This window comes from Geotrypetes seraphini, chromosome 12 (assembly GCF_902459505.1).
Source record: "Geotrypetes seraphini chromosome 12, aGeoSer1.1, whole genome shotgun sequence".
Lineage (NCBI taxonomy): Eukaryota > Metazoa > Chordata > Amphibia > Gymnophiona > Dermophiidae > Geotrypetes > Geotrypetes seraphini.
The window spans coordinates 29,967,500-29,981,500 of NC_047095.1; the positions used below are offsets into that span (position 1 = coordinate 29,967,500).

General features: G+C 41.6%; 1 protein-coding gene across 3 annotated transcripts in view; it reads left to right on the top strand.

The window, feature by feature from the left end:
* The window catches only part of COL24A1 (collagen type XXIV alpha 1 chain), a 460,026-nt gene that overhangs the window by 357,409 nt on the left and 88,616 nt on the right, over nucleotides 1-14,001 (top strand). For all 3 annotated transcript variants that reach the window (XM_033916356.1, XM_033916354.1, XM_033916355.1), the window contains exons 38-41: nucleotides 917-970; nucleotides 3,125-3,232; nucleotides 8,443-8,496; nucleotides 12,366-12,419. In XM_033916356.1, the coding sequence (XP_033772247.1) occupies nucleotides 917-970; nucleotides 3,125-3,232; nucleotides 8,443-8,496; nucleotides 12,366-12,419 (270 nt within the window). The remainder of the gene's footprint in view (nucleotides 1-916; nucleotides 971-3,124; nucleotides 3,233-8,442; nucleotides 8,497-12,365; nucleotides 12,420-14,001) is intronic.

The following is a 14,001-nucleotide window of genomic DNA, read 5'->3' on the forward strand; positions in this document are numbered from 1 at the left end:
GGAATCTTAGCACTAAAATGCTGTTATAGCATTCATGCTAAGCGCACAGCATTGGGATGCCTAGACTGAGGTGCCAGTTTATAGAATTGCCTTTTTGTTTCAAGCAGATGGTTCTCCGACAGGTAGTAGAGACCACTATTCCTGAGCATTTTTATTTTCAGTGGCTCTTGCCCCAGCCTCTGCTTTCAAATAGACCAAATGTTGTGCAAAATAATTCAGAACTTGCAAAAAGACACTCAGAACCTATAAATGAAGCCTACCAAACAATAACAACCCTAGCCCACCTATGAAAAGACAATACAATAAATAGTACATTGGACCCCAGAGCACCAGTGTACCTGCTACTAAAAAACTGGAATAAGTTGGACTGTTAGATTTCTTCACAGACACTACTTTACATGCTTAACATGATTCTTTAACTCAATCATACATGTAGAGCATGGACAGACCTTAATCTGATACAAAGTAGGGGACCCCAAAAATACAGATAAAAACTGAAATGGAGATACCCTCCCCTCCCCTCCCCAGAAGGGCTAGACTCTATAAGCAGTGCAATAATGACAAAGAGAAACAGAAATGCATTTTATCTTGCCCTATACTAAATATGTTTCTCAAAATGGACATATTCTAATCCTTAAAAAGTATTAAAATATTGTTTTCTTTTCTACCTTCATTGTATGGGCACCTTTCTAATTGGGTTGGTCCCAGTCTGTTGTACTTTTTGTTTTGGTCTTCTCCTAAATTCTTTTCCAAGTTGGTTTTTATTACAAGATAGCTTAAGATCAGTTTAAGATTTTTCTGTAATCACTTAAGTATGCAAAGTCCTTTGTGAGATTATTCCATCTATTACAGTTTAAATATGCTTACCAAAACTTCTACTCAACCAGCTCTGTCTCTTTCATTTCTAAATGCACAGGGGCCTGAAGGAAAACCAGGAAATCCAGGTCAAAGAGGTCGTCCTGGAAAAAAGGTAATGTGTATTTCAGATTTTCCCTTTTCCAATTTGAAATCTCTCTGGCATCTGAAATTATGTCCAGGTCATTACTTTTTAACTCTACATTGCCATCAATGCTGAGCTTAGTGAAAAAGCTGCCTAATTTACAGTTTGTTAATAGCTATGGACAGGAGACCTGGTAGAGGAAGCTCCTCGCCAGGAAACATTCAATGTAAGGAAATCCTGACCTCTGGTGTTCAACACTGGGAGTCAGGACCTCTAACTCATGGTGCTTAGACTGAGGAAAGCCTGACTCCCCTGTGCTTCATGTCAGCTGAAGCATGATCTCATTGCCAACTAAATCCTGACCCTGGTGTTCACTGAAAAAAATGTTTTATTTTAATAACAGAAACATTATTTAAAAAATTATTTCCAGATCTGAACGCATGGAATTCCATGATATCTAAAACTGAAATTATATGGGAACTCACATTTTTGCAAAGCCACAGATTAACTGGGTTCTTCAGCATTCCACCTAATTAGATGGATCTTTTGAAATATGTCAGAAGATAAGAACTATGGGGCTCATAATCGAAAGAGAAAAACGTCCAAAAACCAACAAACATTTCCCAAATACGTCCAAGTGCCGATACTAAAAACGGGTTTTTGACGTATTTCTAAACGACCTAGGCCTTCATAGTGCTGCTGAACGACCAAAGCTAAATGGGGCGTTTCGGGAGGAGTGTCAAGGGCCGGAGGTGGGCGGGACATGGGCCAGCTTAGACTTAGTCGTGCAGCATGTATAACCAAAAGTTATACAGCCCACGATCGACGGAACTTGGACATTGTGACTTAGACCATCTAAAACATGGTCTAAGTCACAAAAACCCACCTAAAGTCAGAAGATAAGCACTGCAAACACATAAAACAGACCCCCACACACTACCCCAGTGATCACCGACCCCCCCAACCCATAAAAATATTAATCACACCTTTAAAATTCAGTCTCCAGACAATCATCACCTGGCCGCCTGGCATAGGAAAGCCTAGTCGTCCAGCACAGAGGCAGCTTAAGTCATCTTGGGGGTGGGTTAGGGACCCATAGAGAGGAGGACCCATGGCCATAAGCCCCTGTAATTACTGCATTGATACTTAAACATGTGCACTCCTCTATACACCCCCAAAACCCTTTTGTACTGGCATATAAGTGGCTCCTGTAGACATAAGGGCTATTGGGGTAGTAGATAAGTGAGTCTAGGGGATTCTGGAGGTGGTTTAGGGGCCTCACCATGACCTATATGGGAGCTGTAGTGAGGAGAAGACATGGCAGTGCCCTGTAAGGTACCCCACTATTTAGGTGGCATGTCTGGGTGTGCAGTCCATCACTTTACAGACCCTCCCACGTCCAACAGGGCTTGTTCTAGAGGTTTTGGACTTGGACGAAAAGTTGGACGGAAATGTGGTATAAAGATGGACGCTTTAGCGACTTGGACAATCAGATCTATAGGACGTATAATTAGACGATTTTCGAAAGGTAAAAAATTTTGGACGTAGTTTTCAAAAATGTGTCTTAGGCTGTTTTTTACTTTGGACGACTTGCGAGTTGGACACAAATGGACTTAGATGTCCCTTTCGATTATGCCCCTCCACGTTTCTGTGATGCTTGTCATCAAAACATCACAAATCCACATTTAAGAACAGGCAAATGGTTTTGTTATAAGTAAAGAACTTGTCATCCTGACTTCATTTATATACACTTTATTGCTTGCAGTAAACACAGGTAAGGAAAGAAACAAAGAGGCCCTTTTACTAAAGCTTAGCATGCGTCAACAGAATTAGTGTATGCTAAATGCTAAGAAGTTCATTAGATGGGCTTCTTGGCACTTAGCGAACATCAGTATCCTTTAGAGTACGCTAAGTTTGCATAAAAGAGACCCAAAGTGATCAGTGTTCCCTATATACTGCATAGGAGTCGTCTACACACATTCCTTCAATACCACTTTTTAAATCATGAGTCACAGGCAGGTTTTGCAGGACTCACATGCAGCAGAGTAAGAAATGTTGAAGGTAAAGAAAGATGGATGTGTACTGTGTTCACACATCACTTTAAGGGCCACTTTTATTCTGTTGCAGGTAAGTTTTATGTTTTAATATGTATTTCTTTTGTTCTTTTCAATATTACATGGACAGTCAGAAAAAGGACAGATGGGTCCAGTGGGTGAAACTGGAGCTCCAGGAAATCAGGGTTTACCCGGAGAACCCGGACCTAAAGGAGCAAGAGGAACCAGGGGACTATTGGTTCGTAGTGTTTTGTCTTGGCTTTTTTTTAATGTGGTTTGAAAAAAGATCATCTCCAAAATGGTAGTAATAATTATAAGATAAAATTTCATGGAATATCAAGTTTCCAAGTTTTATTAAAATTTTCTATCCCACGCCAAGGGTCATAGCCTTCTAGGTGGCTTACAGTGTAACATAAGAACATAAGAATTGCCGCTGCTGGGTCAGACCAGTGATCCATCATGCCCAGCAGTCCGCTCACGCGGCGGTCCTCTGGTCAAAGACCAGCGCCATAACTGAAACTAGCCCTACCTGCGTACGTTCTGGTTCAGCAGGAACATGTCTAACTTTGTCTTGAATCCCTGGAGGGTGTTTTCCCCTACGACAGACTTCGGAAAAGCGTTCCAGTTTTCTACCACTCTCTGGGTGAAGAAGAACTTCCTTACATTCGTACGGAATCTATCCCTTTTCAGTTTTAGAGAGTGCCCTCTCGTTCTCCCTACCTTGGAGAGGGTGAACAACCTGTCCTTATCTACTAAGTCTATTCCCTTCAGTACCTTGAATGTTTCGATCATGTCCCCTCTCAATCTCCTCTGTTCGAGGGAGAAAAGGCCCAGTTTCTCTAATCTTTCACTGTACGGCAAATCCTCCAGCCCTTTAACTGTCTTAGTCATTCTTCTCTGGACCCTTTCAAGTAGTACCACGTCCTTCTTCATGTACGGCGACCAGTGCTGGACGCAGTACTCCAGGTGAGGGCGCACCATGGCCTGATACAGCGGCATGATAATCTTCTCCGATCTATTCATGATCCTAGCATTCTGTTCGCCTTTTTCACCGCCGCCGCACATTGCGTGGACAGCTTCATCGACTTGTCGATCATAACTCCTAAGTCTAAGTTTCCTGGGAGGTCTCTCCAAGTACTGCCCCGGACATCCTGTATTCATGCATGAGATTTTTGTTACCTATATGCATCACTTTACACTTATCCATGTTGAATCTCATCTGCCATGTTGATGCCCATTCGTCGAGCATGATTATGTCACGTTGCAGATCTTCGCAATCCCCCTGTGTCTTCACTACTCTGAATAACTTCGTATCGTCCGCAAATTTAATCACATCACTCGTCATACCAATGTCCAGATCATTTATAAAGATGTTGAAGAGCACGGGTCCAAGTACCGAGCTCTGCGGCACCCCACTGGTGACGCTCTTCCAGTCCGAGTATTGTCCATTTACCCCCACTCTCTGTTTTCTATGCTCCAGCCAGTTTTTAATCCACGTGAGTATTTCACCCTTGATTCCATGGCTCGCAATTTTCCAAAGTAGTCGTTCATGCGGAACCTTGTCGAATGCCTTCTGAAAATCCAAGTATACAATGTTGACTGGGTCACCCTTGTCTATCTGTCTGTTTACTCCCTCAAAGAAGTGCAGCAAGTTTGTCAAACACGATCTGCCTTTCCTAAAACCGTGCTGACTGGTCCTCATCAGCCCGTGTCCATCAAAATGATCAATGATTCGATCCTTTATTAGCGACTCTACCATCTTTCCCAGTACCGAGGTCAGACTCTAAGAACCAACTAAGTAATTTACATAGTCTAAAAGAGAAAAAAATACAACAATCAAAATAAAATTAACTAAAAAATGTTAAATAAAACAGCAACATAAACTAATTTTTATTTATTTAGTCTGTTGCCTCCAGGGCTCTCTCCATACCAATCCATCTCTAATTGTACATATATACATCATTAAAGAGGAATGTTTTAAAATCTGTTTTAAATGTATCCAAATTCCCTAGCAATCTAGTTGTTAACGGTAGATCATTACAGAGCTTCAGATTTAGAAACATTGAGCTTTAAACCAGAGACCTCACCAAAGCTGGAGAACAGATCCCATAAGACAGATAGAGCACCCTCCGGTCGAGTGAGGATTACCATGATATCGTCTGCAAAAGCCAAGCATTGTATCAAGGACGTGCTGAGCTCTACTCCCGTCAAGTCAGGATGTTGTTGAATCTCTATCAATAAGGGTTCTAGGAATAAAATATACAATAAAGGGGAGAGTGGGCACCCCTGCTGCGTCCCCCATCCCAATGGAAAAACTGGAGAAACTTGACCATTGACCAATCACAATTCTGGATCGAGCCGCCCCTGCCTTCTTCCTACTCAGCCTATGCGCTTTCTCGATCGGCAAGGGGACACAGTGTGGAAGTGGTAAGCAGCTCTGCCAAAAGCCATTTGTTCAGGACGACAGCCAAATCGGCATCCAAGACAACTTCAGGTATGCCCACCAGCCGGAGGTTATTTCACCTGTAGCGATTCTCATAATCCTCCAGTTTTTCCTCACAAGAGTCCAGTTTGCATTGCAGCTGAGTGAGCTCTGCGTGCACATTAGTCAGGGAGTCTTACGCCATACTCACATGGATCTCCACCTCCGCCACCCGGGAGGCAAACTCAGTCATGGTAGCCGATAGAGTAGTCAAAGTCTCGTGCACCTTATCCAGCCCCGATCCCAGTGCCAGAATTACAGCCTCTGTAAGTTTTGCCACCAGCGTTTCAATAACCGCTTCTGGCTCGTCGGCAGGGCCATTTTCCCCTCCATACTCGCGTGGGCCTTGCCATGGGTCCCCTCCTTTTTTCCGCCCTTCGTGGCCATATCGGTACCGTTTTTTGGGGGACAAACTTGTCCATACGAGGAGGCAGAGCAATAGGGTGAGTAATTGGGTCGATGCTTGCTGCAGAATTTCGATCAAACAGGCAGCATGTGAGGGAGAGCTACGGAGCTCAAGAAAAACACAGCTTCCCCACTCACTGCATGGCCACGCCAATCCAAACCTTTTTAGACTCTGCTAAGCTAACTGATTTTACCACATTCTCCAGCAACAAATTCCAGAATTTAATTACATGTTGTGTGAAGAAATATTTTCTCTGGTTTGTTTTAAATCTACTAATTAGTAGCTTCATCGCATGTCCCCTAGTCCTAGTATTTTTGGAAAGAGTGAACAAATGATTCACATCTACCCTTTCCACGCCACTCATTATTTTATTGACCTCTATCATATCACCCCTGAGCCATCTCTTCTCCAAGCTGAAGAGCCTTAGCCGCTTTAGCCTTTCCTCATAGTCGTCCCATTCGAGAAACCTTAATTTGTCTGTCTGACAAAATTAAATCCTCGCTTTTCTTGCACATTTCTGTGAAAGTTGCTTCCACAGACTGTCCAGTGTGAGGGTCATCTTCAATGGATTCTTAACCCCATTTAAACTTTTGTTCCAAAATTTTATTTTGTAGGATGATGGATCTCCTTTGGCTTTTTCTCCTTTTTTTTGAGAAATTTTATCACTCCAAATCTAGCAGTTTCTTATTTGATTCACACAAAGACTCTCCTAACGTCCTGTCTCTTCGAATGTTAGACTTGCACTGAGCCTCAACTGTGCATGAGTAACCTTGAGACATGTCACAACGTGCACAGACTTGTTTCAATATGTTTGCTACTCTTTCATACACAGGTAGATAAATTATTGAACGCCCCTCGTAATGTAGAGTTTTATGCACTTACCCCTAGATTCTATATATAGTATCCAAATCTGGGCATGTTTCTGAGATTCTTACACAATTTAATTGACTAACAAGTTATCAACATTCAATAATTGGATGCTAACAACCAATTATTGTTGTTAATTTGCACCAATTAGGTTTTGCTCATGCATCTTGCTACATGTTATTCTATAATGCTGGGCACCTAAATTCCATTGCGTGTACCCCTAAGGGGGCATGGCCATGGGAAGGGTATGGGCAGGTCATGGACATTCCAAAAAGTTGTACACAGTGTTAAAGAATATTGGGTTTCTGCACCCAACTTGGTAGCTAAGATTTACACCAGGTTTCTGTAGACAGAAGTTTAGGCCCTCAGAGTTCGGCATGGGAACTGGTTTTAAGCCCTAATCTATAAAGACACAGGGTATGTCTCCTTTATAAAATAGTGCTCAGTGCTGATCTTTATCAGCACCCTTTGTAAGTGCAATGTATAGAATTTCCTCCTTACTGTTCATTAAAAGACACATTTTAAAAAGAGCATAGGAACTGGAATTGACACATCTAGGTCAGAACGTGTAGTATTGAAGAACAGGATCTACCCAAAGTAAAGCTTGTAAAATTCAAGCAGGAATACACCTATAGTTTCATGCAGGGACAGACATGTAGGTCGGGCAGGGATACATGGTTTGTGGGAGGAGCCATTTTAGTAAAAATGTGGAATCCACAGATGTATGTGATTGTACACATATGTATAGGACTGCCATTTTGCAAACTTACATATAAATGCCCAGCATGGAAATTGTAAAGTGGGTGGGGGGATGGAGAGAGTAGCCATTGAGGTCTTAGAAAATGTTCTTGCTCTGCACCTTTCTGCCTCTTCCAAAAACATCTCAAACCTCCTTGTAAGGCACTTGCCCTTCAGGTCACTCCTTGCAACAAAAAATATCTGTTGTGAGAATATAAGTGTCACTCACCACATTGTACAGTGTACACTGGGTAGTGGTCTAGGAATTAGAATGCAAAAATCAGTGACAAAAATGAACAGCTTAATGCATTTTTCTGTTTGGAGCATTGGCTGAAATCCATGACATATGAAGACATGCATTTTTCTATCAAAACTGAAAAATACAGATAATAATGAACCTGTAAATTACGTTTGTTCAAGATTTTCTAGAGATTCACTTTATTGTTGTTGTTGTCTTGGTCTTGAGTAAGTAAAACCGACATTTCAGCCATCATGCTGTGGCTTTCTTCAGGGTATTCACTTGCTTACAGAAAGATGCAATGTAAACAAATTATTTTTCTGCTAAAGATTTCTACCATTATACTCAAGGTATAGAGTCATCTCTCATTGGCATGGGAAATATTTTTTATTTTGTTTTAATTTTTTCAAGTTTTTATGCTTTGTTTTTGCAGTTTAGGGCATGCTATGTTGGTTTAGTGAATGGTAAATTATAGAATCAAAATTAAATTTGATAGACTTTTGTATTGTTTCAGAAGGGCAAGTAGTGCATATTTGTTTTTCATACATTGGGTGACTTTCATTTTCACTTAAACCTTTACATTAGTTTCTCTTCCAAAATAAACTTTGCTATTTTTATGAGCTTAGAGCTGATTTTCATATTAAATTTAAGAAGAGATATGCTTTTGTATTTTTGATGATTTGCAAAATACAAAACTTTGTTTTGTTTGTCTGACAGGGACATTTAGGATTGATGGGATCAGAAGGAGAACCAGGAATTTCAGGATATGGGGTGAGATATGGTGCTTTATCACAGTAGTGACTATATTTTGTAATATATTCATTGGAAAATTTTAAGTGAGTTGTGCTTCAGCACTTGTGCTTGCTATTGATGGTCTGTTCATCTGTCTATTTTTCAATCCACCTATTTAAGTATGCAATCCTAAAACTAAAATTTCAGCTGTTGAAGGATGAGTGCTCATAGTGTTGAAAGAATCCAGTATCATCAGGGTCACCAACTACTACCTGCTCATGGGTGGCAGTAACAGAGAGTGAAATGCAGGCTCCACCACCCAAAGAAGAGCCAGTGGAGGTGGAAAATGAGAGCAATGCAGGACTTACTAAGAAGATGATTAGAGGTGGGAAATAATAATAATAATGATTTATTCTTATATACCACCAGACCAAGATGGTTCTAAGCAGTTCACAACAAATGAAGCTGAAACATACAGCAATATCTACAATACAAATGGAAAAACATCAAATTGTAAATATAAAAAACTCTAAAAGAATTAAAACACGATGCTTTAAGATACAAACTTAACAAATAGTTGTGTCTTTAACAATTTTCTAAAATCAAAATAAGAAGAAACCTCTAGCATAATTTTTACAAGCCAAACATTCAGTTTAGCAGCCTGAAAAGAGAGAGTTCTCTCAAGGAACTTCTTATAATAACAGGATTTAGTAGAAGGATATGTAAACAGATGGGCAAGGAGAAAAGAAAGGAAAGAAAAAAGAGAAAAATAGAAAAGAAGGTGGACATCAAGTCAGAACATCAAGTCAGAACAAACTAAAAATAATATACTAAACACATATTAAAAAGAAAAATGAAATAAATCACAAAACTCGAATCTTGATCTAAAGAAAAGCATTCTAAAACAGATAAGCTTTCAATTGTTTTATAAAGGAGAGCACTGACATTAACTGCCTCATTTCCAGTGGAAGATTATTCCAAACAGGAAGTCCTCCAATACAAAAAAAATAGGAGTAATCTTCATTTATGGACTTGGTAAAAATAATGAGTATCTAATAAATATTTTTCCTGAGATTGTAACACCAGTGCCAGACTATAAATCTTCAAGTGATGTAGTGCAGTGGTCTCCAACTGGAGGACCACCAGGCCAATCGGGTTTTCAGGCTAGCCCTAATGAATATTCATGAGAGAGATTTGCATATAATGGAAGTGACAGGCATGCAAATCTGCTCCATGCATATTCATTAGGGCTAGCCTGGAAACCCGATTGGCCTGGTGGTCCTCCAGGACAGGGTTGGGGACCATTGATGTAGTGCTCAAAGGTGTATCATTATTGAGTGCCTTAAAAGACTCATATACCAATACCAATATAAAGTCCTGTACTACGGGAGTAATCTGAAACCCTCCAAATTCTCTGAGCTGCTATATTATATGCTACCTGAAGAGCTTGAAACAATGCTTGAGGTAGGCAATTATATATTTCATTGCAATGTGAATTCTGTATACTCGTAATCATATGAAAATTCTCCAGATTGTGGCAGGGAGGAAGGAAAACATGCCTGTGCCCAAAGAGAGAAACCTGCCCACAAAAACTGCCCAGTCCTAAAGGAGGGCAGGCAGGTTACATAAAGGTGGACACTGTAGAGCAGGGGTGTCAAAGTCCCTCCTCGAGGGCCGCAATCCAGTCAGGTTTTCAGGATTTCCCCAATGAATATGCATGAGATCTGTTAGCATACAATGAAAGCAGTGCATGCAAATAGATCTCATGCATATTCATTGGGGAAATCCTGAAAAGCCGACTGGATTGCGGCCCTCGAGGAGGGACTTTGACACCCATGCTGTAGAGAAAGGCAGGAGTTTTGCTCCACTTCTCTATAATTCCTTTCCAAAAGTTAACCCCAGCACTCAGACAAAGGCTCTTTGCAAGCAGGAAGACACAGCAAGGGTTAAAGAAAGGGGAGGGACTCAGAAGTAGAGAATGACACGGTGACAAAATTCATCACCGTTCCCGTCCCCGGGAAATAATCCCATGTCATTTTCTAATGTCTATTTCAACCTCAGTCCTTCTACACCAGCATTCTTCAAAGCAAGCAAAGCTTGTGGTTCAGTGGTTGTGGCCATTCATACTCTAATTCTTCCCTCTCTCTTTAAAGAATGACATGAAGATGGTTTTCTGCGGGGACGGGAACGGTGATGAGTTTTGTCACCGTGTCATTCTCTACTCAGAAGCTCCTGATTGCCCCTGGAGACAGAGTAAACCTGAAGGCATGGCTGTTCTCAGCAGGAAGCAATCAGGAACCCACAGGGAAAGCAGAGAACGCACAGCAGGGAACTATACTCCAGTCCCTGGCAAGCACACATTCCAGGCTGCACCAGAGCACTTAGGAGTCCTGCTCTAAAACGGAGGGGGATTAGGAAACAGCCTGGGCAGAATCCTTGTGATATTGCTCCTAGCAGAGGGGAATCCATTTTATCATAAGGGGGAGGAGGATATGCCCATGGAAGTAGAGCAGGACAATTTTGGCACGCTCAGTATAGGTTGAAACTACTTTTTACAGCTTTTGATTTCAGAACTGTGGTCCAATGTTTGCTTCTAATTAGGTTGGACTATTGTAATTCACTATTACTGGGATTGGCCAAATCAAAGCTGAAAGCATTACAGATCCCGATGAATTCAGCAGCTAGGCTGATTAGTGGTGTTACAAGAACATCACACATCACTCCCATATTGAAAAGCCTTCATTGGCTGCCAATTGAACAAAGAATTCACTTTAAAGTGTTATCTTTGGTACATTGATTCTGTATCAATCTGCACCTTATTGGTTTCAGTTTCTCTAAGCGATATACAGACCAAACAGAGCCCTGCATTCAGAGGGAGGCATGAGATTGGTAGCAGAAACAGTTGTGAAGTAAAGTACGTGGCTACAAAATTGAAAATGTTTTCTCTTATGGGTATGTCTCTTTGGAATAAGTTGACTGGCCAATTGAGGCTTTGCACTGATCATTACAGCTTTAAGAAATTGATAAAACTAAGCTGTTTATAGATGCTTATTTGTGAACTACTTCCTTAGAAGCTGCTTTGGTTCTTTTCTGCAATATTGTATTATTTATAACATTGAAGGTTTTTTTAGGTTCCACTTTAATCATTTATAGGAAGTGTATGGAGTAATTATAATAGCAGGCGGTATATAAATTTTTTAAATAAATAGTTTGAACAATTCACATGAGTGGCCTTTTATAAATTTACCCCTACCTGTCTACATTATATAGGCTCTCAGTATCTCACAAACTTACTGTGTCCCTGTGTATCATCCCACATTTTTAGCAGTACCATTATTACCAGTCGTGAGATTAATAAAGACCAAGTGCTTTGCTTTTCAGCTTTTCATTCTGATGTTATAGAACACGGGTAGGCAATTCCAGCCCTTGAGAGCCACAGGCAGGTCAGATTATCAAGATATCTTCAATGAATATATATGAGATGGATTTGCATGCTCTGCCTCCTTGATATGCAAATCTATCTCATTTATATTCATTGTGGAGATCCTGAAAACCTGACCTGCCTGTGGCTCTCGAGGACCAGAATTGCCTATCCCTGTTAGGTTGAAGGGGAGCATATTTTATAACTGAGATAGGCAATTCCGGTCATCAAGAGCCACAGGCAGGTCAGGTTTTCAGGATATCCACAATAAATATGCATGAGATAGATTTGTATCTCAAGGAGGCAGTGCATGCAAATCCATCTCATATACAGTATATCCATCTCATATACAGTATATTCATTGTGAATATCCTGAAAACCTGACCTGCCTGTGACTCTTGAGGAACAGAATTGACACTTAAGCAGCCATAAGTAGAATATTACATTTTATAACTAAAGAAATTTTATATTTATTATTATTTTTTAGGGCCATCAAGGTCAGCCAGGACCTCCTGGACCTCCAGGACCAAAAGGAGAAAAGGTAGATATTTAATTTGTACTACTAACGCCTTGTTCTGAAAATACCATAAAGGAAACATATTGCTCTGAGATATATCACAGTCATAAATTCATTGCATTGTTACTAAGGGCTCCTTTTACTAAGCTGCAATAGCATTTTTAGCGCACGCAGAATTTTAGCACGTGCTAAACCCGCACTATGCAACTAGAACTAACGCCAGCTCAATGCTGGCGTTAGCGTCTAGCACACGAAGGCAATTCATTGTAAGTAGATGTGGCCGCTGAGCTTATTGCAGCATGGGATCTCCCTGCCATGATAAGTTTGGCGGCCATGGCCACCCATCCTCCCCATACATCGCTGGCAGGAGGGATGACCAATCCCTCCTGCCAGAACTCCCCACCCACCCCGAACGATTGCAGTAGGAGAGATGTCCAATCTCTCCTGCCAAGACCCGCCTCAAACTCCCCGAACGATCGCGGCAGGAGAGATGCCCAATCCCTCCTGCTCGGTACCCCCGAACCTCTCTCCGAACGATCGCAGCAGGAGGGTTGCCCAGTCCCTCCTGCCGACACCTCCTACTCCCTCCCTGAAAGTTTACCCCTACCCCCCAAACATTCATCCCCATTAGGACCCCCCTGGACCCCCCTAACCTGGTTTCATTGGCCGGACAGACAACTCCTGCCTTCGTCCAGCCAGTAGGCTCACCTTAGCTATAGTAGCGGACCTGCCCCTTCCAAGTGCTTCTTGGGATGCACCGGAGATGGGCCTAAGGGCCTGATAGGCCCAGGCACTTAAGTCCAACTGGAATCTTAAGCCCATCTCCCAATGCATCATTCGGGGGGTAGGGGGGGTTCTGTCAGGAGGGATTGGGCATCCCTCCTGTTGATAGTTTTCGCGGGGGGTGGGGACGAGTTGCCGCTAAACTTATCACAGCAGCTTGCCACGATAAGCTCAGCAGCAACCTGATTCTCTAACTAGCGCCTGTGACATGGACATCGGTTAGAGAATCGGGTTCTTAGGCGAGACTCTCTATAGGATGCCCTTGTGCACCTCTTAGGCGGCTTCTAAGACTGGGTGTTACAGAATCCGAGCCAGTGTTTAGTGACATGCTAGTGCCTAAAAGTCCATTGGGGTAGTACCTCAGCTTTGAAAATAATAGGAGTTTACAAGCAGAAAGGAAAATAAGTCCTTCACGAAAACCTTAATATGTAATCAGAAACAAATTAGAATGGAAGTCGCTTAAAAATATATAAACAGTACACTCAGATTTATTTCAGGGGAGTAGTCTAATAGTAGTAGTGTCTGTAGTACCTGAAGATTGGAGGGTGGCCATTGTTATGCTGATTTTTAAAAGGGTTCCAGGGGAGATTCGGGAAATTATAGACTGGTAAGCCTGACCTTGGTGCTGGGCAAAATAGTGAAAACAATTTTATAAAATTGTGAAACATGTAGACATGAGACAGAATCAGCAAGGGTTCAGCCAAAGGAGGTCTTGCCTTACCAATTTGCTTGACTTCTTTGAAGGTGTGAATAAACATGTGGGCAAAGTTCCTCTTGAGAGGCTCCTGAGAAATTTAAAGAGTCATGGGATAGGGGACAATGT